General features: G+C 42.9%; 1 protein-coding gene and 1 long non-coding RNA gene across 4 annotated transcripts in view; one reads left to right on the top strand and one right to left on the bottom strand.

Annotated features, from left to right (window-relative positions):
- Nucleotides 1-22,816, top strand: part of LOC117005018 (ras GTPase-activating protein 1-like) — a 175,036-nt gene that overhangs the window by 104,779 nt on the left and 47,441 nt on the right. For all 3 annotated transcript variants that reach the window (XM_033076234.1, XM_033076233.1, XM_033076235.1), the window contains exons 16-19: nucleotides 6,809-6,981; nucleotides 7,138-7,297; nucleotides 7,467-7,609; nucleotides 8,301-8,416. In XM_033076234.1, the coding sequence (XP_032932125.1) occupies nucleotides 6,809-6,981; nucleotides 7,138-7,297; nucleotides 7,467-7,609; nucleotides 8,301-8,416 (592 nt within the window). The remainder of the gene's footprint in view (nucleotides 1-6,808; nucleotides 6,982-7,137; nucleotides 7,298-7,466; nucleotides 7,610-8,300; nucleotides 8,417-22,816) is intronic.
- Nucleotides 21,117-22,154, bottom strand: LOC117005019. The gene is made up of 2 exons (XR_004419744.2): nucleotides 21,797-22,154; nucleotides 21,117-21,436 (listed from the first exon to the last, which is right to left on the bottom strand). It is a non-coding gene; the product is annotated as an uncharacterized LOC117005019 (long non-coding RNA).

The following is a 22,816-nucleotide window of genomic DNA, read 5'->3' as shown; positions in this document are numbered from 1 at the left end:
CCATAATTGCCTTGTAACTTCATCCCTTTGCCTCCTCTCTGTTGCCTGCAGAGCAGACACCCTCTTGCCCAACAGTTGTTACAAGTACAGTAATTTCATGACTATAAGGCGCACCCTTTTGACTAAAATTTTGATCCGAATCCAGAAGTGTGCCTTATAGTCCAGTGCGCCTTATATAATGTACAAAGTTGCAAAATTTGCCAACCCGGAAGTGCGAACTGGGAGAGCCGTGGGGGGAGCTGTCAGCGCCACGGCAGGGCACGAGCTCCCGGCACCACGGCGCGGCACAGTCGCCCGGCAACGCGGCGGGGCATGGATTTCTGGCATCCCAGCGCAGTGTGGCATGGGCTCCTGGCACAGAAGTGGGGCAGAGTTGCCAGGCAACGCGGGGCAGAATGGACTTCCGGCATCCTAGCGCAGCTCAGGCTTCCGGCAGTGTGGCGGGGCACGGGCTCCCAGCACCGCGGTGCGGCACAGGCTCCCGGAACAGCGGCGGGGCACGGGCTCCTAGCGCCGCCGCACGGCAGAGTTGCCTGGCAATGTGGGGCAGAACAGGCTTCCGGCATCCCGGTGCGGCTCAGGCTTCCGGCAGTGCCAAGTGCGGCACGGGCTCCCGGCACCACAGTGTGGCTCGGGTACCCAGCACTGGCGGCAGCCCCGAGCAGCGCCGAGCCCACCCGGCCCCGAGTCAAGCCAGTAAACCCCGCGATCACACGATTCTGTTACTATTTTGTTACTTTGTTGCCTGCGGATCCTTGCTGCGAAAAAAGTGCGCCTTGTAGTCCGGTGCGCCTTATATAATGTACAAAGTTGTGAAATTTGCCAACTCCCGGAGGTGCGCCTTATAATCGGATGCGCCTTATAGTTGTGAAATTATTGTACTTTTCTGTTGTGTTCGGACCTGTCCCAAAGTCTAGCACAGTACTGATAATCTGTTGCTGTTGATTTTTATTTGCATGGTATTGTGTTACTGGACTGTTATGTTTGCCTCTCTGTCAATTGATTTCTCTTTTTTTCCTCTCAGAGAAGAGATTTGTAGGGAAACTTTGACGAAAGTAGAAGAATTACTTTGAAGACTGAATGTTCTTGCCAAACCTAATTCAATTTCAAAACTGTTTCCCTTTCCTTTAACTACAAAATTTTCTGCATAGCAGAAGGAAAAAAGGATGTATTTCATTTGACAGACAAAACGACTTTCTGATTACAGTTATGACCTTGTTATTGCATGGTTCTATGCATTTGAGCTAGAAAATTCTTTATCTTGGCCAAAGCTTTGGTTAGTAAAAGACCCTTTCAAAGGATAATTCATGAATGGGATGCTTCAGTAACTTCTTTTGAAGTGTTTTTGTAGTTTCCTTCTCTTTGTCCAGATTAAGGAGATTGTGCTACTTTTAGATATATCCAACTGGTGGAAGGTTATAGATCTTGTTCTTACCTAGGTCAAGAGGATTTGCATTTTTTGATCATGGTTAGGTAGACTCTCAGAGTATAACCTAACAGTCCTTTCATTTTGGGATAAGAATTAGACCATATCAACTTGAACTAACAAGCATCTCTGCCTACATCCCCATCGCTATCAAATATTTGAAGTATATGGGGAGAAAAACTGAGATAAAAGAGACCATATCCAACTTGTCTGCGTGCAATGTTGCCTAAACCTCCAAAATCAAGAAAAGGGGTTGTTTATATTTCTGAACATTTCTCTATTGTAGCCACAGTTTTTAAAAGTGGATTGCTCTGAAGTAGGAGTAATGTGAAGGCTATATTTTTTCAATATTTGTGGTGAGTTGACCTTGTCTGGCTGCCAGGTGCCCACCAAGCAGCTGTCTCACTCCCCCTCCTCAAGGGTACAGGAGAAAACATAAGGTGAAAAACTCATGGGTCAAGATAAAGGCAGTTTAACAAAGAAAAGCAAAGGCTGTACATGGAAGCAAAGGAAAAAAAATATTTTCTACTTCCCATCAACAAGTGATATCCACACTTGCTGGGAAGTAGGGCCTCAGTATGCATAGTGATTGCTTTGGAAAACAAATGCCTTAATAATGAATGCCCCCTCTCCTCCTTTTTCTTAGCTCAGTATTCTTAATATTGCTGAGCACAACACCATGTATTATGGGATATCTCTTTGGTAAGGTTAGGTCAGGTGTCCTGACTATGTCATAGAATCATAGAATCATAGAATGGCTTGGCACTTTAAATATAATTTAGTTCCAACCTGCTGCCATGGGCAGGGGTACCTTCCACTAGACCAGGTTTCTCCAAGCCCCCTGGCCTTGAATACTTGCAGGGATGGAGCAGCCACAGATTCTCTGAGCAACCTGTTCCAGTGCCTCACCACCCTCACAATAAAGAATTTTTTCCCAATATCTAATCCAAACCCATTCTCAGTTTAAAGCTATTACCCCTTATCCTATCACTACAATTCCTGATAAAGTCCCTCCTCATTATTCCTGTAGGCTCCCTTAAAGTATTGGAAGGCTGCTATAAGGTCTTTCCACAGCCTTCTCTAGGTTAAGCAACCCCAACTGTCTCAACCTTTCCTCATAGAGGAGCTGCTCCAGCCCCCTGATCATCTAGGAGGCCCTCCTCTGGACCCAGTCAAGCAGGTTCACTTCCTTCTTATGCTTGGGGTCCCAGAGCTGAACACAGTACTCTGTGTGGAGTCTCATGAGAGCAGAGTGGGAGAATTGCCTCCCTTGACCTGCTGCCCACATTGCTTTTGGTGCAGCCCTGGATGCGGTTGGCTTTCTGGGCTGCAAGCACACATTGCCTTTGTCTCTCCTTTTATCCAGTTTTTATTTGCAGTAGTGACATAGCTTGGCTTTGAAGTAATTTGAGAATATGCAGCTAGAGGACAAAAAAAGTCACTGTGATACACATGTATCATCACTTCTGTGACACTGGGAAATAAGCCTACTTTGCAGGTGTCCTGGTTTAGGGCAAATTTGGGAGGAAACCTCTGAATGAGATCCCTCTAGGAAACAGATTCAAGCAGTCCCTTCCCCAGCTGGTTCGCGGAAAAATATTTCCTCAGAGAGAAGTGAAAAAAAACCATTTATTTAACAGGCAAAGCACTCCCCAGCACAAAAATGAACAATACTAAACAGTAAAACCTCTCGCCGCTCTGAAGAAATGACAAATTCAGAAGAATCCCTTCCATGGGTTGCAGCCCGGCTCACTCAGTCTGTTCTCAGTCCTTACGGGGCTGGGAAATGCCCCAGGCCAGGCCTGGTGGGCCACAGGTGTGAGCTCCCAATGCTCCTCCTGGGTTTTCTGTCCAGAGCAGGTTCAAACAATTCTCAGAAAAAGGGAAAAAACACAGTCCAGGGGACTCCTTTGCCTCAGTTAGCCAGAAAAACTAACTAAAAAGCAAAGGAGAGCTCTCTCCTGCTGTCCACGGCAGACAACACAGTCTGTGTGAAGGATGCAGGGGAGGAAGTGCAGTCTCTGATAAACTCTGCACCTCTTTCTCTTCCCCCTTCACTCCTGGAACCAGTATTAAAGTTGCAGAACTCAATATCCAACACCAACAAAACAGACAATTTGGGGATACAAGCATCATAAAGTCACCCCAAGACAACAGATTATATACTTGGCTCCATCCCTTGCATATTCTTCATGAAATATGTGCTAAACATATTTAGTGTATGTAAGCACTCTTTCATTGACATGGGTGGACTTTAAACAATGGGGAGAAACTGTGGAGCCTATCAGGTACTTGTTAATGGTGGTAACAACATATTGTCTACCAACACTAGGTACCAAAAATAAGATGTTGGCATCCCCTTCTATGAAGAACTTAGTGTAAGAGGTTCACGTCCTTAAAGCTCCTCACTGCCTCGTAAATGGATTGTGCTAACATATGAGTACAGTAATTTCACGAGTATAAGGTGCACCGGAGGATAAGGCGCACTTCTGGGTTGGCAAATTTCTGAACTTTATTCATATATAAGGCGCTCCAGGGTATAAGGCACACTTCTGGGTTCGGACCAAAATTTTAGTCAAAAGGTTGCGCCTGATATGTGTGAAATTATTTAAAACTGTGGGTGGGAAAGCCAGCATTTAATGTGTCCATAACTGAGCAATGTATTCTTTGTCAACGTTTAGATAAACTTTTATTCTGATTCAGTAAGTGGTTTTAGGGGGTTTGTTTGTTTGATTCTGGTTGGGTTCAACAAAGGCTTCACAAAGGCTTTACTGTAAACTTAAGTTCATTTCCATTCTAAAAAATCCATAAGTTTTAATCACTTTAAGTTTGATTTCCAGATTTTAATTATTAATCATCAAAATATATACAGTAATTTCACGACTACAAGGCACACCCTTTTGACTAAAATTTTGGTCCGAACCCGGAAGTGCGCCTTATAGTCCGGTGCGCCTTATATAATGTACAAAGTTGCCAAATTTGCCAACCCGGAAGGGTGAGCCGGGAGAGCCGTGGGGGGAGCCGGTGGCACTGCGGCACCGCCAAGCAATTTGGGCTCCCGGCACTGTGGCACGACGCGGGCTCCCAGTACAGCGGTGGGGCACGGGTGCCTGGCACAGCGGCGCGGCAGAGTTGCCCAGTAATGCGGAGTGGCACGGGCTTCCAGCAGCACAGCAGCACGGCTTGGGCTTCCGGCAGCGCGGCGCAGCAGAGTCGCCCAGTAACGCGGGGCGGCACAGGTTTCCAACATCCCAGCGCGGTTCGGGCTTTCAGCAGCACAGCGGGGCACAGGCTCCCGGCGCAGCGGTAGGGCATGGGTGCCCAGCACCGCGGGGCAGCGCGGGCTCCCGGCACCGTGAAGCGGAACAGGCTCTCGGCACAGCGGCGCGGCAGAGTCACCTGGCAACGCGGGCAGCACAGGCTTCCGGCATCCTAGCACGGCTCGGGCTTTCAGCAGCGCGGTGCGGGGTAGCATGGGCTCCTGGCGCCGCGGCGGGGCACGGGTTCCCAGCACAGCTGCAACCCCGAGCGGTGCCGAGCCCACTTGACCCCAAACCAAGCCAGTAAACCCCACGATCGCATGATTCCGTTACTATTTCGTTACTTTGTTGAGCGCGGCGCGGATCCTTGCTGGAAAAAAAGTGCGCCGTATAGTCCGGTGCGCCTTATATAATGTCCAAAGTTGCAAAATTTGCCGACTCCCGGAGGTGCGTCTTATAATCCAGTGTACCTTATAGTTGTGAAATTACTGTGCTTTTTACTAAATATTAATCCCTAAGCTTGATTTGCAAACAAACCATTAAGAAACCTCAGTTTTGCCTTTTAGTTTTGCTAATGTTGATCACGTAGAACATTCTTGGTCCAAGGTTGTTGTATACAGTTTTTTGACTGTGCTTGCAAAGAATGGATCAACTTTTGGAGGTTTTTCTGTATATTTGTTATTCTATCATAATGTGCTAGACTGCAAAGTTTAAACATCCTTAAATTCTCAACTAATGTCAGTCTCTTATTGATCATAGCCTAATAGTTCAATATACTTTTCTAAGTAGCAGAAAGTTTTCTTTAAATTTTTTGAATATAAATTATAACAAGTATTTTGCGGTCCATATGTTGATGTTTCTGTTTCAATCTTTTAAGATCAAAATATGATTATAATATTTATATTATCACTAGGAAGTGCTACTATATAACCATGGGAAAAATTAAATCATCAGTGTCAGGAAAATGAATCCACAAACACCAGAGGTTTATGTCCAAAAAGGAGACGGAGGAGTCCTTTGACTTTATTTGAATAAAGGGAGAATATGAGATATTAAATCTATATTAGAAATATGATGTCATTCTGTTCCATTATCTGATTATGCAAATGATGACCAAACATACTGCAGAACTGGAGCAGTGGAAAGTCTGCTAGAACTGTTTAAACGTTTTGCAGAAAAGTGAAAAAGAAGTGTGTGATAAGTGTTTTTTATTGTTTTGATTTTTGTGGGGATGATTGGGTTTTTTTGGTTTGGGGAGTTGTTTTGTTTAAATGTGAGGGACTTGATTAAAAGTAGATATCATCAAGATATGCAGAAAAAGAGTGTTTGCTTAGAAGTTCCAGACAGTCTGTTCAGGAGTGCACATGCTTAATTTGCAATGGTCAGTGGTCTGACTACTGCAACTTACTAGTTGTCTGTCAGATCAGACTTTCAATTATGGTTGAATAGGCTGGTGCAGGTCATTACTTAGTAATTTTAAAGTACCAACACCACCAAAAAAAAAGTGAAATAATGTTTTTGTCATATGTGGTTAACTTGTCATTATTTGGGCAGTAACCTGTCTGGGAAGGACTTTTTATGTTTTGCATAAAATGTTACAGCCTTAAATTTAGGAGTTTCAAAGTATTAAAGAAATACATCTAACAACATCTGGGAAAGATGTAGTAAAGCTAAAAATAAAGGCTAAAAATAAAGACTAAAAATGGTAACAAAGATGTTCAAGAGCAGACCTGATAGGGGTACGAGCCCAGGGCTTCAAAAGAGGACAGTGAATTCTGATAATTTCACCTGTTTTAATTTTCTGATTGCTGCCTAGGTTTGATAGGTAGCGAGGGAACAGAGAGGCTTTTTCCCCTGTTTGGGCATTAAAAAGAAAACGTTTTAAATATCTCTGGGTATACAGTATTTACAGCATGCTTTATGTTTCAACTTCAGTTTTCAGGAGCCTGTTAAACCATCTAAGAGGTAATCTGTCCATATACTTGATGACACAAATTTTGATCATTTTTATTAATACTCTTTTGCTGAAACAAGGTGACGTGCTGAAAAAAAATCTTTTTTTATTCAATGCTAGCACTGTTTTGCTGGAGATAACCTATTTAACAATGTTTTTTTCTTAAAGTGTTTATGCGTTGCCAATTAAGCCGATTACAGAAAGGGCATGCAACAGATGAGTGGTTTCAACTCAGTTCCCATATACCACTGAAAGGTATTGAGCCAGGATCTTTGCGTGTTCGAGCACGCTATTCTATGGAGAAGATCATGCCAGAAGAGGAGTACAGTGAGTTTAAAGAGGTATTAAGTTTGTTTCCTCATTTTTTTTCTGTCAAAATTCACTTTCTCTGTTGTTTGAGAGAAATTTCAATAACACTTACAGATGTTGCTAAGTTGCATTTGTGGTGACTGTTATTTAAACACAAATTTCTTAACATTGTTTTGGTTTTCTTTTAGCTCATACTCCAGAAAGAGATGCATGTAGTCTATGCCTTATCACATGTTTGTGGCCAGGATAGAACACTGTTGGCTGGCATTTTATTGAAGATATTTCTTCATGAAAAGCTTGAGTCGCTATTGTTACGAACACTAAATGACAGGGAAATAAACATGGAAGGTACTGTACCAATTACACTAATATTAGTTGAAACTCTGGGGAGGGAATGACTCCCATGTCTTCATTTCTGTCTCCTCTTGCATCATATACCAAACAGTGAACATAGCTTATTTTTCCCTTCTGCTTTTTGTTGTCTCTTTTTCCCAACTTTACACTTCATTTTTTTCAGATGAAGCTACTACTTTGTTTCGTGCCACCACTTTAGCAAGTACACTTATGGAGCAATATATGAAAGCTACAGCAACACGTTTTGTTCATCATGCACTAAAAGACAGTATTTTAAAGATAATGGAGAGCAAGCAGTCCTGTGAGGTGATACATTGAACTATGTTTTTTTTTAATTTTGATTTGTTGAAATTATGATCTACTGGTTATTTGCTTTAGAAACATTTATTAACCCTTCAGAAATAATTTCAGTACTGGAACTGAACTGATTATGAGGTTTTTTTCCTAAATGTGAGCTTGAACAATGTTCATAGTATCACTTTTAAATAAGCTTTTAAACTCAAATTTCTTTAAATTATATATTTATTCTTTAACAGTTGTAAGTTCAGTTACTGAATGGCCTACCTTAAATAACTTGTTTTAAGCTCCAGATATGCTAGAAGTCAATGTCTGAATTAAGTTTAAACTCCCTTACATTAACTGCTTGTGTTAGATCTTATCTTTATTTCTAAAACAACTCTCCTAATGTCTGCTTCTGTTTCCTCAGAATACTGGATTAAAAGATGAAAATATACATAGTTAGAAAAAAGATGGGTACTTGCGGATAGTGTTAAATGTACTGTTAAAAGCATAGTGCACTAAAAGTTAAAAACCTTGCTTTTTCACATTAGTTTTCTGGCCAGCCCTTGAAACAGATTTGTAAGTTTTGTACAAGATTTGTACAGCCATAGAATATTTAATTTATTTTGAATTCATATTCAGTGTGTAATATTATCAAATTATATATGTAGTTCTATTCAAGAGAGAAAATTTATGTCTTTTTCCCTTTTGGTTTCAGTTAAATCCTTCAAAGTTAGAAAAAAATGAAGACGTAAACACTAATTTGGCACATCTACTCAGTATACTTTCGGAATTGGTGGAGAAAATATTCATGGCTGCAGAGATACTACCTCCGTAAGTTTGCACTCTTCTGTTCAAATTTGTACTTGAAAATTCCTGTTTGTGGTTTATATTGAACCATAAAAATGGTGTTTTATTGGTTTATCTTATACTAATCAGTACTAAGACAAAATTCTTTAGGACTGTGTTGTGGGTTAGGTTTTTCAGGGATTTCCATCTGTCATCTGAAAAAGACCCTGGGACAAGAAGGAGGTGCCACCTGGGGGGTGAATAAAAGGTGATTGAGTTAACAAGAGTGACTGATGACCCTGGCTAAAGCTGATTCATCAATTGGAGAGTCAAGGAGTAAGCAGTAATACTCAATCACTCTTGAATAGTTCCATATGGCCTGCAAAAGTCTGGCAGAGGGTGGGGACTAACAGTGGACTATCATGGCCTGAATGAAATCATGCCATGGTTTAGTGCTGCCATACTGGACATGGAGGAACTCCAGTATGAGCTGGAGTCAAAGTGGCTGGTCTGTGGATAAGTATATAGTAGAACAGGTATGCCTCCAAAGGGACTGCAGCCCATGGAGAATCCATGATGGAGTGCAGGCAAGGCATGGAGTTCATTGTGATGCAAAACTCTATAGCCTGATCCAAAAGGACCAGGGGTGGAGATTATAATGGATATGTGAATAAACTGTTGTAACCCATGATTTGAGTTTCATACTAGAAGTAGTACTATAAAAGGGACCACCTGAACTAGTGGTAGATGAACTTTGCAAAAAGCAGTGCAACTGCAGCAGTGACACAATCTGAGCTACCTTTGGTGCCAAACGACTCCACACAATGCACTGCTCCTGTTCCAAGTGACCACCATAACAGAGCCCAGGTTACAGACCAAGTGAACTGAATGGACATTTTATGGACACTTTGGGGGGAGGGGGGGCTATAAACGAAGGGAATGTTATCTGTATGCATGCTAAAGGATGGGAAGGCGGGATGGTAGTTAATGAAGATGTACTGGATAGTGTACAACCCAAGCATATTATGCAAATGGTATAGAAAAAGAGATGGAGATTATTTTCTTCATAGGAGCCTGAATGGTGTTCTCTTTTAGATTTGTAACTAAAACAGTGTTGATAACACACCCATGCTTTGGCTGAACAGTGCTTGCACAGTGTTGAGGGTTGTATTTTATCTCCCCCTTCTGCTCTACCCCCCAGTAAGTAGGCTGGACATGGGTAAGAAGTTGGGAGGGGCAACAGCTGGGATGACTGACCCCAACTGACGAAATGAATATTCCATATGATATGACGTTCTGCTTTGCAATAAAACTGCAGAGAAATAAGGATGAAGGAGACATTTTGGAGTTACTGCATTTGTCTTCCCAAGTAATCATTATGTATGATGGAGCCCTGCTTTACTGAAGATGGCTGAATGCCTGACTGCCAATGGTGATGCAGAAACAAAAACTCCAACCAGTTAAAATTAGAAAGTGGTATGTTTATTAAGACGAAGGGCACACCCAGGAGAAATCTCCCACAGGGATGTGCGAAGTACACAGGGCTCTTGCCTTCTTTTATCCACAAAAGCTTTTCATATTCATAGAATTAACCAATACACCTATACATATGCATTACCTAACCCCGCCTAACCCCGCTTTGTATCAAAATTAGCTCAAAGTCCTTTTTAGGCTTGCACAGTTCCTTCCTTCAAATGGGTGGGTGGGTGTTTGAAATGGGTCAGTGGTCTCCTAATGATGAAGTCAGGGAGTCTTCCTAGCCTTCAACTTTTCACCTTTGTCTTGTTGCTAGGTTCTCATGCCCTTTGGTCATAGTTCAAGCTCCCAACCTGGTTCTGGCTGGTTTCAGGGCCCAGATGTTGCTATCACATGAGGGAAAGCATGGGCACATGGGCAACTTCTTAGAGAAGAGGCCGTTTAATGACCGATACACCAACATATTTATAATGATGATCGCAAACCTCAGGCAGAACAGAGAATTATTGGACAGAATAAGAAAACAATCTCTGTCATGTACTCACAGTACAGTTACTTGTAAAACAACAGATGTTTAATCTATGTTTTTCTTTTTCTGCCTGGGAACATCCACAGCCCCAGAGCTGTGTATTTCAAAACAACCTGGGAAGGTTTTAGCTATTTATGAGAAACAAGAACTGTGTACTTTTCACAACCTGAGAAAATCCAGACTGAAAATTTACTAGGCCACAGTGTCCACAGGTCCCCTTTTTTACATTAAAAAGAAGAAAGAAAGAAAAGTGTTTGTAATCCCCTACAGGGCCCTTGCAGAGGAGAACAAACACATCCCAAGAGACCTGAGGACATCTGAGGTGCCAAGGGAAATTTCAAGCCTGGTGTCCTTTCCCTGCAAAATACAATAACAAAGAACCCGTCACCATTCACCAAACTTATCTCTAGTGCATTTCAGAAAACCTGTCTAATAATGTCCCAGAATTTAAAACAGCTTAAAGGGAAAACAGGCAAATTAATGTTCACCCTCTGCTTGTAGAGGGTCCGTCTGGCTGGTGATCGGCATGTTGATCAGCATTTGAAGGCTGTACACAGGCCGCATTCTGTTTCTGATGTGGCAGGTCAGGGTGGACACATCTTGCAGGTAGCCAACGTACTCCGGTGTTGGTTGAGATGCAAGCATACCCACGGCTCCAAACGATAAGGTCATGCCGGCCCTCCCACTTACTCATGGTCAAGTCCTGTATGAAGACCTTCACCCGAGGCAGGTGTGTCTCGTCTGCAGCCTGCAATGAAGTGAAATGATTCACAATAACGGGATTATTGGAATCTTGTGGCACAGTGATGATTGATGGTGTACAATGCTTTTTCCAGTCGGCTGTGTGGTGTTTCCCCAGCCCCCAGGTGCAGATATGGTTCCTTCACTTTGACAATATCCCAACCACCTGTCTTGACACAACAAAGCCAAGCAAGTGATTTCTTGTCTTAGCTCTACTGGCTCAGATACTTTCTACATTGCTTCTACTCTAATCATTATATGTATAGCTTCTATCCCTCAGCTAAGCTCTTAACCCTTTGATTTTGCTTTAATGGGAAGTAGTGAATGAATTTATTTTGCTTTCCTTGCATGCACAGCTTTTACTTTACCTATTAAACTGTATGTCAGCTCATGAGTTTTTCTTGCTTTTGCCCTTCTGTACATTTGAAGATGGAACAGAGTTGGGTGGAACTGTTGATCTGCTTGAGGATAGGAAGGCTCTGCTTGAGTATAGGAAGACTCTGCAGAGGGATCTGGACAAGCTGGATAGATGGGCTGAGGCAAATTGCATGAGGTTCAATAGGGCAAAGTGCCAGGTCCTACACTTGGGTCGCAACAACCCCAGGCAGTGCTACACGCTTGGAGTGGCTGGAAAACTGCTCAATGGAAAAGGACCTGGGAGTGCTGGTTGACAGCCAGTTGGACACGAGCCAGCGTGTGTCCAGGTGGCCAAGAATGCCAATGACATCCTGGCTTGTAGCAGAAATAGTGCGGCCAACAGGACCAGGGAAGTGATTGTTTCTCTGTACTTGGTACTGGTGAGGTCACACCTTGAATCCTGGGGTCAGTTTTTGGCCCCTCACTACAAGAAAGACATTGAGGTGCTGGAGCATGTTTAGAGAAAGGCAACAGAGCTGAGGAAGAGGCTGGAGAATAAGTCCTATGAGGAGTGACTGAGCGAGCTCCGGTTGTTTAGCCTGGAAAAGAGGAGGCTCGGGAGACCTTATCATTCTCTGTAACTACCTGAAAGGAGGTTGTGGCAAGGTGGATGTTGGTCTCTTCTCAAGTAGGAAGTGATGAGAGGAAATGACCTCAAGTTGTGACAGTGGAGGTTTAGATTGGATATTAGGAAAAAGTTTTTTCACCAAAAGGGTTGTAAAGCATTGGGACAGGCTGCCCAGGGAAGTGACGGAGTCACCATCCCTAGAGGTATTTAAAGGCATGTAGATGTGTCACTTAAGGATGTGGTTTAATGGTGGACTCGGTAGTGTTAGGTTGCTGGTTGGACTTGATCTTAGAGCTCTTTTCCAACCTAAATGATTCTGTGATTTTATTATTTTCTTTCCTATCCTGCTGAGGGGAAGTGAGCATGTAACTCAGTGGGGGCTTAGCTGCTGACCATGGTCAACTCACCACAGAACAGCATAGAAAGTTCTTTTGTGTCAGTGATAGCAAGGTTCATGTGATGGGTTGATGCTGGCCAAATGCCAACGCATTCATGAAAATCATTTACAGTAATTTCATGATTACAAGCCGCATTGATTATAAACCGCATCTCCGGGTGTCGGCAACATTTCGTTCTTTGTCCATACATAAGCTGCACCTGATTATAAGCCGCTCTGTTGTTCGCAGCGAGGACCTGCGTGCAACAAAGTTGTTAAATAGTAACAGAATCATGGGATCGCTGGGTTTACTGGCTCGACTCGGTCCGTGCAGTCTCGGCCCGCTCGAGGCTGCTGATGGGGCCAGGTGGCCCAGCTCGGCGCTGCCGCTTGGCGGGGCCGCTTGGGGCCAGCCGCTGTTGCCGCCAGGCTCGCTCGCCCCGGCCCGGTGCTGCCCTGCGGTGGCAGGCGGGGACAGAGCCCGCCAGCACCCGCAGTGGTGGCAGCAGGCGGGGACGGAGTCCGCCGGCACCCATGGCGGTGGCAGTAGGCGGGGACAGTGCCTGCCTGCTCCTGCGGCAGCAGGCAGGAGCGAGAGCCCCCCACCTCCCCCCCAGGCTGCGGGGTCGGCAGGATGGAGCCCCCTGCCTCCACCCCCCCCGCACTGCTGGCATGGAGCCCGCCTCCACCCGCCGCGCAACAGAGTAACCAATTTGTAACAATCGCGCAATCCCGGGTTTTACTGGCAGGTGCTCGGCTCGGCACCCTGGCTGGCACTTCCGGGGTTGGAAATTTCTGAACTTTTTCATATATTAGCCGCTCCTGAGTGTAAGCTGCATTTCCGGGTTGGGAGCAAAATTTTAGTCAAAATGGTGCGGCTTATAATCGTGAAATTACTGTACTCATTTTCCTCTGCTGTAGTTAAGCAGAGGAGGGGGAAAGAAAACTCATGGGGTGAGATAAGGATTATGAGAAAACACTTTAAGGGCAAAACATACTCAAAATTTTAAAAGGTATAAAGAAAAATTTATTAATAAAATTAGAAGAGGATGATGAGAAACAAAAATAAACCTTTAGAACACCTTACTCTCCCCACCCCAGCCCTTCTTTCTGTCCCCCCGACAGCACAGGGAGACAAAATATGGGAATTTTAGTTAGTTTGCCACTTCTTAAGATCTTTTTTCAGTTTGCTTAAAGACAGGAGTCTCTTTTGCTGTGCCATGGGGTCTTTCCTATGGGAAACAGTTTTCTGTGAACTTTTTCAAGGTGGTTTTAATTTTCATGGCTAACAGGCTGCCTGGAACCTGCTTGCAACTTGAAGTCCCTCCCACGGCTTGCAATCTTCCCACAACTGCTTTTTGTGGGCCATTTAGTTTTGGGGTGCAGTTTTAAAGAATGAGTTGTTCTAGTACTGTGAAAAATGAGGTTCACTTTCCTGGTGAAATTTAAAAAGTTTAATAAAATACAATAAGAGACAAACAATTAAGCAAAAGGTTATACAGCTGGGTGCTTGACATTCAGCCAAGAGCACACACTAACTCAAAAAACACTTGGTTAAATGCATCAACATGTTGCATATTCATAGATCTTCATGCATTATTCAAAATCATCTGCCCCCAACCTGCAAATCAACATTTTTTTCAATATATTCCTTCCCTGGGGTTCTGGTGTCCAATAATCCAAGAATCTGAATAATTTCCTGATTATATTTTTTTTTTTACCATTCTCTGAGTTAGTTACGTGAACAAAAGCTTTTTACATCACCATGTTATAGTCCAAGAAAAATATATATTTATCACACTACTATTTCTAAGTTTTGTTAATAGCAGAACTAAAAGAAACTATATTCATACAGCAAAGTTTTCCAACATTATGCATATAGCATTCATTTTAATATTTGCGAAAAACCAACAATATAATATGTACTTATAACAGTATAAAAGCAAGGATCCTCTTTTTTATCTCTGAAAGCAAGGGTTCTCTCTCTCTGTTCAAGCCTCTCACCGGATCACAGTTTTTCAGCATCCACACACTCCAGCACAAGTGCCTTCTTCTCATGGGCTGTGGGTGAATGCTTCATCCCCCCATGTACTTCATGAATTACAGGGAAACAATTTGTTGTATTATAGTCCTCATCATGGCTTGCAGAAGAATCTCATCTCTGATGCTTGGAGCACCTCCTCCTCCCCTCCCTCTTTTGCACCAACCTTAGTGTCGCCATATTGTTCTCCTCATGTGTCTTCACTGTTTCCTTTTCTCTGACTCGGGAGAGAATTGGTGTTTGTAGGTTCATTTGTTATCAAGTTCTATCGATTGAAACAGTTTTTATAGAATTCTGCAGCATTGAAAGGTTGATTTTGTTCAAGTTCTGCAATCGGGGAATTGCTCACTGTGCTTCTCTCTCTATTGGTCACATGGTCTCCACCAGTACTGCACAAGCCGCACTGGCTGCCGGCTCCATTCCGCACCTTTTCTTCATGAGGGACACTGAAAAAAGAAAAGCTGCTGCCATCGCTTTTGTCTTCCTGTCCGCAGCGTGGCTGGCTAAAAGTGGCAAAGTAAATAAAGTACACTGTGAGCCATGCTGATGCCTAGAGAAGAATACTAATTAAACGCAGAAGAGGAACCACTTAAAATATATTATCATTTGCATAAAGCCATTAAATAATACTGCAAATCATGTTTCCCCTTCATGTGAATTTCACTTGGAATATGTGGGATTTTATATGGTCTACCATAAGTATTTTATATTATCCCTCCATCTGGATTGTATCCAAACTTTTGCTTCTTTACCATGAGGATGATCAAACAATGAAACAGGTTTGCCCGGAGAGGTTGTGGAGTCTCCATCTGTGGAGATGGTCAAAGCTCAGCTGAACGCAGTCCTGGGCAATCTGCTCTAGGTGACCCCACTTGAGCAGGTGGGCCCAGACCAAATGAAACTGTTCAAGAGGTCCCCTCCAACCCCAACCACCCTGTGGCCCACACCATCTGCAGGCTGCCCGGCCTGTCCTCCCCTCCTGGATGGCCCTCTGGTAACAGAGAAGGCCATCCCTCTCCTCAAGGTCTGACATGGCATGTGTCCCCACCACTCAACGCCTACTGGGTTGCAGCCAACAGCGGAACCAAAAGATATTGGTGGCAAACACAGAGACCAACCCAGTCTTGCCCTTGACCACCTCATGAGCATCCTGGCCAGCCCTATTCCTTTCACCTGGCCATCAAAGCAGAGCTTCACCTGCCCCATCCGATAACAAGTGGCCACCATGGCAAAGCACACACAGACCTGCACCAGCAGTACAACCACAACGGGGTGCAGCAGAGCATTGAAAATGCCAGTGGCCATGGGGGGACCAGCCAAAAAAAAACTTCCCACCAGTGGTGTTCTCCCGCCCTCTTAATTTGTTCCATTGCCTGTTTTATAACTTTACCATCATAGTGAGCCATTATTAGGATCTTTTTAGCTTCAGCCTTGGCATTATTTAGCAGTTGTTGAAAATTTCCATGTTATAGCCTTTATTTTACAAGTGATAAATCCATACTGATGTGGGTTGGGGTTATACTACAATACAAGGTATAGTTTCTAATTAGCAACTGGCTAGTAAACACAGGTGGTTTATACACAAAATCACAGCCTCTAATTGTAGTTACATTGCAAACACACATATCTGAGTCACTAAACACAGTCTGGTTATAAGTTTCCAATTTTTCTAGCAAGACCCTCCCCAGCAATGGTTTTGGAGAGTTAGGCATGTAAAGGAATTGATGGATTACCCAATGCTTCCCCAATTTGAATTTTGGTTAGAAGAAAGGTCATGTTTCACTTACCCCAGTTGCCCCAACAACATGTACAGTGTTGTGACTCAGTTTCCCTTCTAAGGTATTCAACACAGAATATGCTGCTCCTGTATCTACCAAAAACTTGATGTCATCTTTCCCCAGCTTTGTCATAACCAAGGACTCTGCTGGGGGAATAGCCCTTGGTTGCCATCACTCGGAGCTTGAGCCACTTGACGTTTTTACTACTGGGAGTTGGGAAATTGAGAATTTTTCTTTTAACACTGGACAGTCCTTTTTCCAATATCCCCACTTATTACAGTATGCACACTGGTCCTTTTCTGTAGGAGAGGCTTTGTTGGATGACTTTTCCTGAGCTGCCTTCTTACTAGGTTGGGGTTTAACTCTTTCATTTGGATCCCTATCTCAAAACACCTTCCAGGCAAGCTCTAGCAGTTTCTCCATATCTTGGACTCCCTCTATATTTTGCAGCTTCCTTCTTATATCATTTGAAGTCTGACCCATAAACAAGAAAACCAGATGTACTTTGCCACCAGCTGATTCAGGGTCTAGATCCGTATATTTGATAGTGGTTTCTCTTAAACTTTTTAAAAAATCAGAGGGTGATTCATCATAATTTTGTCTCACTTCATAAAGCTTTGACCAATTTATAGTTTTTGGTACACCATGTTTTAACCCATATACCACAAAGCTTTGATATCGTTTTAGCCTCACCATATGTTCTGGTATATTTGGATCCCACCCAGGATTCTCAAGGGAGAATATCTGAATGACAGTGCCTTGAAGCAGTCCACTGGCTACACTCCCCTCCAGTGATGTTGTGATAGCTTTATTGACCATTTGTCGCTCAGTGGGATCGAGTAATGTATCTAACATGGAGTTCAAATCTGCCCAAATCTGGTTTTGTGAGTTAATAGTCTGTTCTACTAATGTTGCCACTTTATCTGGGTTCTCTTTATATTTCCCCACAGTAGTTTTTCACTGCTCTAACTCTATAAGGGAGTATGGAACTTTCACATGTATTAACCCCTGACTACCAACTGCTTGTCGTAAGGGGGCTTGCAAAATTGGTTCTCTTACTTTCTTCCTTTTTGATCTAGTATAGTGGGCAATTGGGCTACATTCTCTGAGGGTTTTTCTTGCTATCCTTCCCCTCCTTCGCTTGTTTAAGGCAGCAATAATCTCATCCATTTCATCCTCTTCTTCCTCCTCAGACCCATTTGAGTAAGAGCTGTCTGACTGTTGTAGCAAAGAGTCTACCTCGGCTAGTCCCCATCCTAGAAAGCATCATGCAAGACCTATCGCGACGTTACGCCCGGGCTATGTGTCTGCGATTTTTGATGATGTCATCTTCCGAGGCAGCTCCCTGGCCTTTGGGGCTGCCATGATATCTCAGGCCTGAGAACGGATGAGGCGTCATTCCTGCTATGGGAGGTTCCCTCTCCGCCTTCTTGGCCCTGCCCTCCGGCCCCTCCTCTCGGTAGAAGGCTTTAACCCCTAGCCCTGCCTCTCGGGGCGGTGCCGAGGGCTGCACACACCAGCTATCTCCTCCCCCCTTCCCAACCCCTCGGGCTGGTGCCGGAGACGGCAGCGGGGGCAGTGTCTATTGCTGCCAGGGCCTGCCTTTCTCCTCCTTCACTGACTGGGGCCCCGCCTGAGTTGTGCCCTCCCTTGCCCCCCTTCGCAGGGATGCGGGAGGAGGGGCCGCACACTATCCTGAGCCCACATCCTGGCACGAGCCTGCGCCCAGTACGGCCGGGACCGATCCTGTTCTCATGGCAGGCGCAACCAGGTCTGATTTACCAAAATATGAGTATTGGTCTAGTACCGATACTCAACTGTGACGGACAAAAGACTCTCTAACAATTTAAAGTTAGAAAGGGTATGTTTATTCAGCGCTGGGCAGCAGCGTGGGGTAGCCCCCTAATACACACTGCGAAATTACAGGTGGTCACAGAGTCTATTTATTGACAAAAGGTTTAAATAAATACATATTCATAATACCAGCCCCTCCCATCCCCTGCTTCCTATGGTAATTAGCTTGAATGGCTATTAAGCATGCGTGGTTGGCTTCTTGAATTAAGTCTGGGGTCGTTTTTGTGGGGAGGGGTCCTAAAAGGAGGAAGTAAGGCGAGTCTTCCTCGCCCTGAACTTTCGACCCTTTTCTATTAATGACAATACAAATGATTTCTGGGGATATTCCAATTTTTCAAAGAATGGGTTTCTGGTTGCGATTGTTCGTGCTTCTTCAGGCCTGCTTACCAGTTTCGTCTTTTCCCATTGTAAGCACAGCTGAGCAAACATGAGATGACAGACGATCAATCAATTATTTAAGTTTAACTAAAATCTTAATTTTTCTAAGATTAGTGTTTCATTCCCCACTTCTCCTTTGAAATGAGTAAATTCTTTTACTCAATATGGGGATTCCTCTTCATCTATCCAAGGCGCATGGCGACGATCTCTTAAGACCAAGCCATATGCCTTCGATAGCGATGCCAAATTTGCCACTTGCTGTAGTATCTTCCAATTCTAAACAAGCATTGCAGTAGACACAAGTGAAGTTGTCTGGTTGGTTAGATGCCTTTCAAAGTGGCAAATGCTTTGTTTTGTGTTTTGGCAAATATTTTGTCATATTCTAAAGTTCTTTCACATATATATCTTAATTGTTTCTTCATAGAACAGGGCTTCAGCTTAATGGTTTGCTATTTTCCCTTAATTTTTCATGCCTTGAACATTCTATGTTCAAAAGCGTACAATACAGTCCCTTCATGATTTACTCTTAAAACAGGGCTCTATTGGATGTATTAAGTTCACAGATGCATTGTGTATAGTTAAATTGAAGGCTGCTATCATATTTGTTACATGGTCATAAGTAAAATTGACCAAGACCTACCAAGATTGAAGCTCTTTTTCATTTCAGAGGCATTATCCCAAACAATTTTGCAAATTTTATTAGGGAATGCTTTTTTTATCTTCTTTGTTAACTGTGGCAGCAAATGACTGCATCCACATTTGTGCTTGATGTACATTTAAGAGCTAGAGAAATGTTCACACTAGATATGCTTAGTGCTTTAATTATTCCTATTCTGGTAATATTTTGGTTAATTCTAATAATTGTTACTTAATGCTAACAAAAAATATTGCAAAGGTTGCTATAATATAGCTAAATTACTTTCCATCACAACCAATTTGTTCATTAACACTTTTGAATCTATTGTATTTAAAACTCTCAATTTCATTCTTAATATCTCAGTGAAGTTTCTCTTTTTCTTAAAACTAGAAGGCCTACAGCTTTGAAGCCAAGCAGTCTAATCAGTACAATCCATAAAAAGAGTTTTGAGAAATGGGGCACATTCTGGCCAAATGGCAGAAGCACTTACTTGCATTCCTATTTCTGGCTCAATTTTTGTTCTTTTTCTTTTGAAATAATCAGAGTTTACATTGTTACAATTTTCTTTAACACTGGTGGAGTTGTTTGGCTTTGATTTGTCAAACTCAATTCAGTGATGTTAAAATCAAGATTAAACCTTTTGCTGCACACCCTTTAATTTTAAGTTTAAATTTAGGACACATGGTCAAGCATTTGTCACAGCATCTAGGACCAACTTGGATGAGTTCCATAGATGGATGGTGAGCTTCATGGAACTCATTTTTACAAATGCAAATTTACATACCTTAAACATTTTTCCTTCTCACATACTTGCATTTGTGACCCTTAACATTTTGCTAAAAGCCCTACGAGAGTAGGGATTGTATAGTAATGACCACAAGGGTCACAACTGTTCACATTATGTCCATGGTAACTTAAGTCCATTACTCGTTGTTTTTGGTGAATTTCAGCTTCAGGTCTTCGTCGTCTGGTGCAATCTTCTAAACTTTTTCAGAAGCTTTCTTCACTTAGGGGTGATGGATTCAAGCTTTCTGTTCTTTGATCTTGACTGCTGTGAAGGTGGCGAGGACTGGAATAGTCCTTCTCACTGTGGTTCCAAAGTTTTCTCTGCAAAAAACTTAACATATACTTAATTCCTAGGTTGTATATCATGTACTGGCTTATCTAATTATCTGCTTTGGGCTCTAGTCACATATTTTCTAATTTCTTTAAGTTGTTTATTTAGGGCCACCATGTAAAATGTGACCTTCTATTGGAAGATATAGTGACTGGGACTCTAAAGCATGGTATTATTTCTTGTAACAGTGTTTTGGTCGCTTTTCACGCCTTAGCTGTCTGGGTAGGGAAGGCTTCTGGCCATCTTGAAAAGGTATTTGTTAATACTAATAGGTAGCATTACCCCCCTTTCCTGGGCAATTTCGTAAAATCAATTTGTCATTGCTGCTCAGATTCACAATCTTTCTTAATTTGTCCAACTTTAGGCTTTGGAAAGTTTTTAGGATTAGTTTGGAGGCAAAACCACACTGACGAGATACTTGTGCTACTGTGCCTTATAATTTTCTAGCTAGAATTCTATCTTTTAAATAATTGCATAGGGCATCTATATCTTAATGAGTTTTCTCATATTTTTTTTTTTTTTAGCACTAATGACCACAACAAGTAGAAAGGTACTACAATTTTCCTTTTTTGTTACAGCTCACCTCTCTTGGTTATAAATTGCTTCCTCTTCTTTAATAAGTTTCTTATCTTTTTGTTATATACTGACTTACCTTCAATAGAGATCTTTCTATCTGGAATTAGTGTTGCTTCGACCATTTCATTGGGTACCTCACCTTTGGCTGCGTCTTTTGCCTCTCTGTCCGCCAGCATATTTCTTTGTTCTAATTCTGAGCTCACTTTTTGGTGTCTTCCCTTGTGAGTTCAGCAGTCTTTTTTTTTTTTTTTTTTTTCTTCTCAAAAAGTTTTGTGTGTATAGACCATTCTAAATGCATACCTTGAGTCTATATAAATGTTGATTTCTTTTCTTTTGCCAGCTCTAAGGCTCAGGTTAGGCAATTATTTCAGCTTTTTGCGCAGAGGTGTTTGTTGGCAATGGTCTGCATGTGGTAACCACATACCCAGCATGTCCTTTTTGCTGATGATCGGTGAACCAGGTCTCAGCGTCTTCAAGAGGGGTGTTCTTCAGATCCGGGCACTGGAGTAGGTGGCTTCAATGGTCTCCAGGCAGTCGTGGATCACTGGTTCTCCCTCACTCCCGCTGAGGAAAGAAGCTGTGTTCACAATGTTAGTTACCACAGTTTCAATATCATTTTGTTCTACCAGTATGGCTTGGTATTTTAGAAATCTTTGTGGGGAAAGCCAATGTCCCCCTTTTGCTTCCAGGACTGCAGACACTGTGTGGGATACTAGCACGGTCATCTTCTGGCCTAGGGTGAACTTGCATGCTTCTTGGATGTTCACTGCTACTGCTGCAACAGCTCTGAGGCACCCTGGCCACCCCTTGGCTGCCGTGTCCAGCTGTTTGGAGAAGTTGGCAACTGCCCTCTGGTACGGCCCCAGATCTTGTGCTAGTACTCCCAGAGCAATCCCTTGTTTTTCGTGAGAAAAACAGAAAAAAATGGGTTACTCACATCTGAAAATCTCAGGGCTGGAGCTGACATAAGAGCCTTCTTTAGTTGGTCAAAGGCTTGTGTTGCTTCTGTTGTCCACTGAAGATCCCTGCTCCCTTCCATGATTAAGGCACACAGGGTTTTAATGAACAATCTACAGTTATAAATCCACAGTCTGCACCACCCCATCATGCCTAGAAAGGTTCTCAGTTCTCTTACTGTCTGGGGTTTTGGGGTTTGGCATATTGCTTCCTTGCAGGCTTGCCTCAAGGTCCTTTGTCCAGCACTCACTTCATAGCCCAGGTAAATAACTGTTTGTTTCACCATCTGGGCTTTCTTTTGGGATACTCGATACCCCTGCAGGCCCAAAGTTTAGGAGGCTTACCGTCCAATCCACACAAGCCTCCTGGGTCTGGGTGGCTATTAAGAGGTCATCCACGTACTGAAGCAGTTGTCTTTCCCTTGGTGGGAGTTCCTAAGACTCCAAATCCTTTGCCAGCTGTTCTCCAAATATGGTAGGGGAGTTCTTGAACTCCTGGGGTAGTACACACCATGTGAGCTGAGTTTGACATCTACTTTTGGGATTCTCCCATTCAAATGCAAAAATTTTCTGGCTGGCTTCATGGAGAGGGAGGCAAAAGAAAGCATCCTTCAAATCTAAAACAGTAAACTAGGTTAATTAAGGTGTCAGATAAGTTAACAAAATGTCAATTATTTTATTAACATCTCTTAAATCTTGTACTAACCTGTTTGAATTTCATTTCTGTCTTCCCTTTTCAAGGGATATTGTTCAACCCTTACTGATTGTTTTCCTTCTTTAAGCTAGATTTGTGCTAGTAGAGCATTCTTTGCTCTCCCTGGTATATTAGAGGCTCACACTCTAAGGAACACCTGATTCATATTTTTTAATAATTTTTCTTTATTTTCAGCTTCAATTTCTTTGGTTATTAACTTTAGGCTTAACAATTTTACATATTGTTGATCTTTTACCTCCAAACTAATTTCTCCATCTTTAAACATTATTTTTGCTTCCAGCTGCTC

This window comes from Catharus ustulatus, chromosome W, assembly GCF_009819885.2.
Source record: "Catharus ustulatus isolate bCatUst1 chromosome W, bCatUst1.pri.v2, whole genome shotgun sequence".
Taxonomy (NCBI): domain Eukaryota; kingdom Metazoa; phylum Chordata; class Aves; order Passeriformes; family Turdidae; genus Catharus; species Catharus ustulatus.
This window is presented reverse-complemented; position numbering and strand designations above follow the sequence as displayed.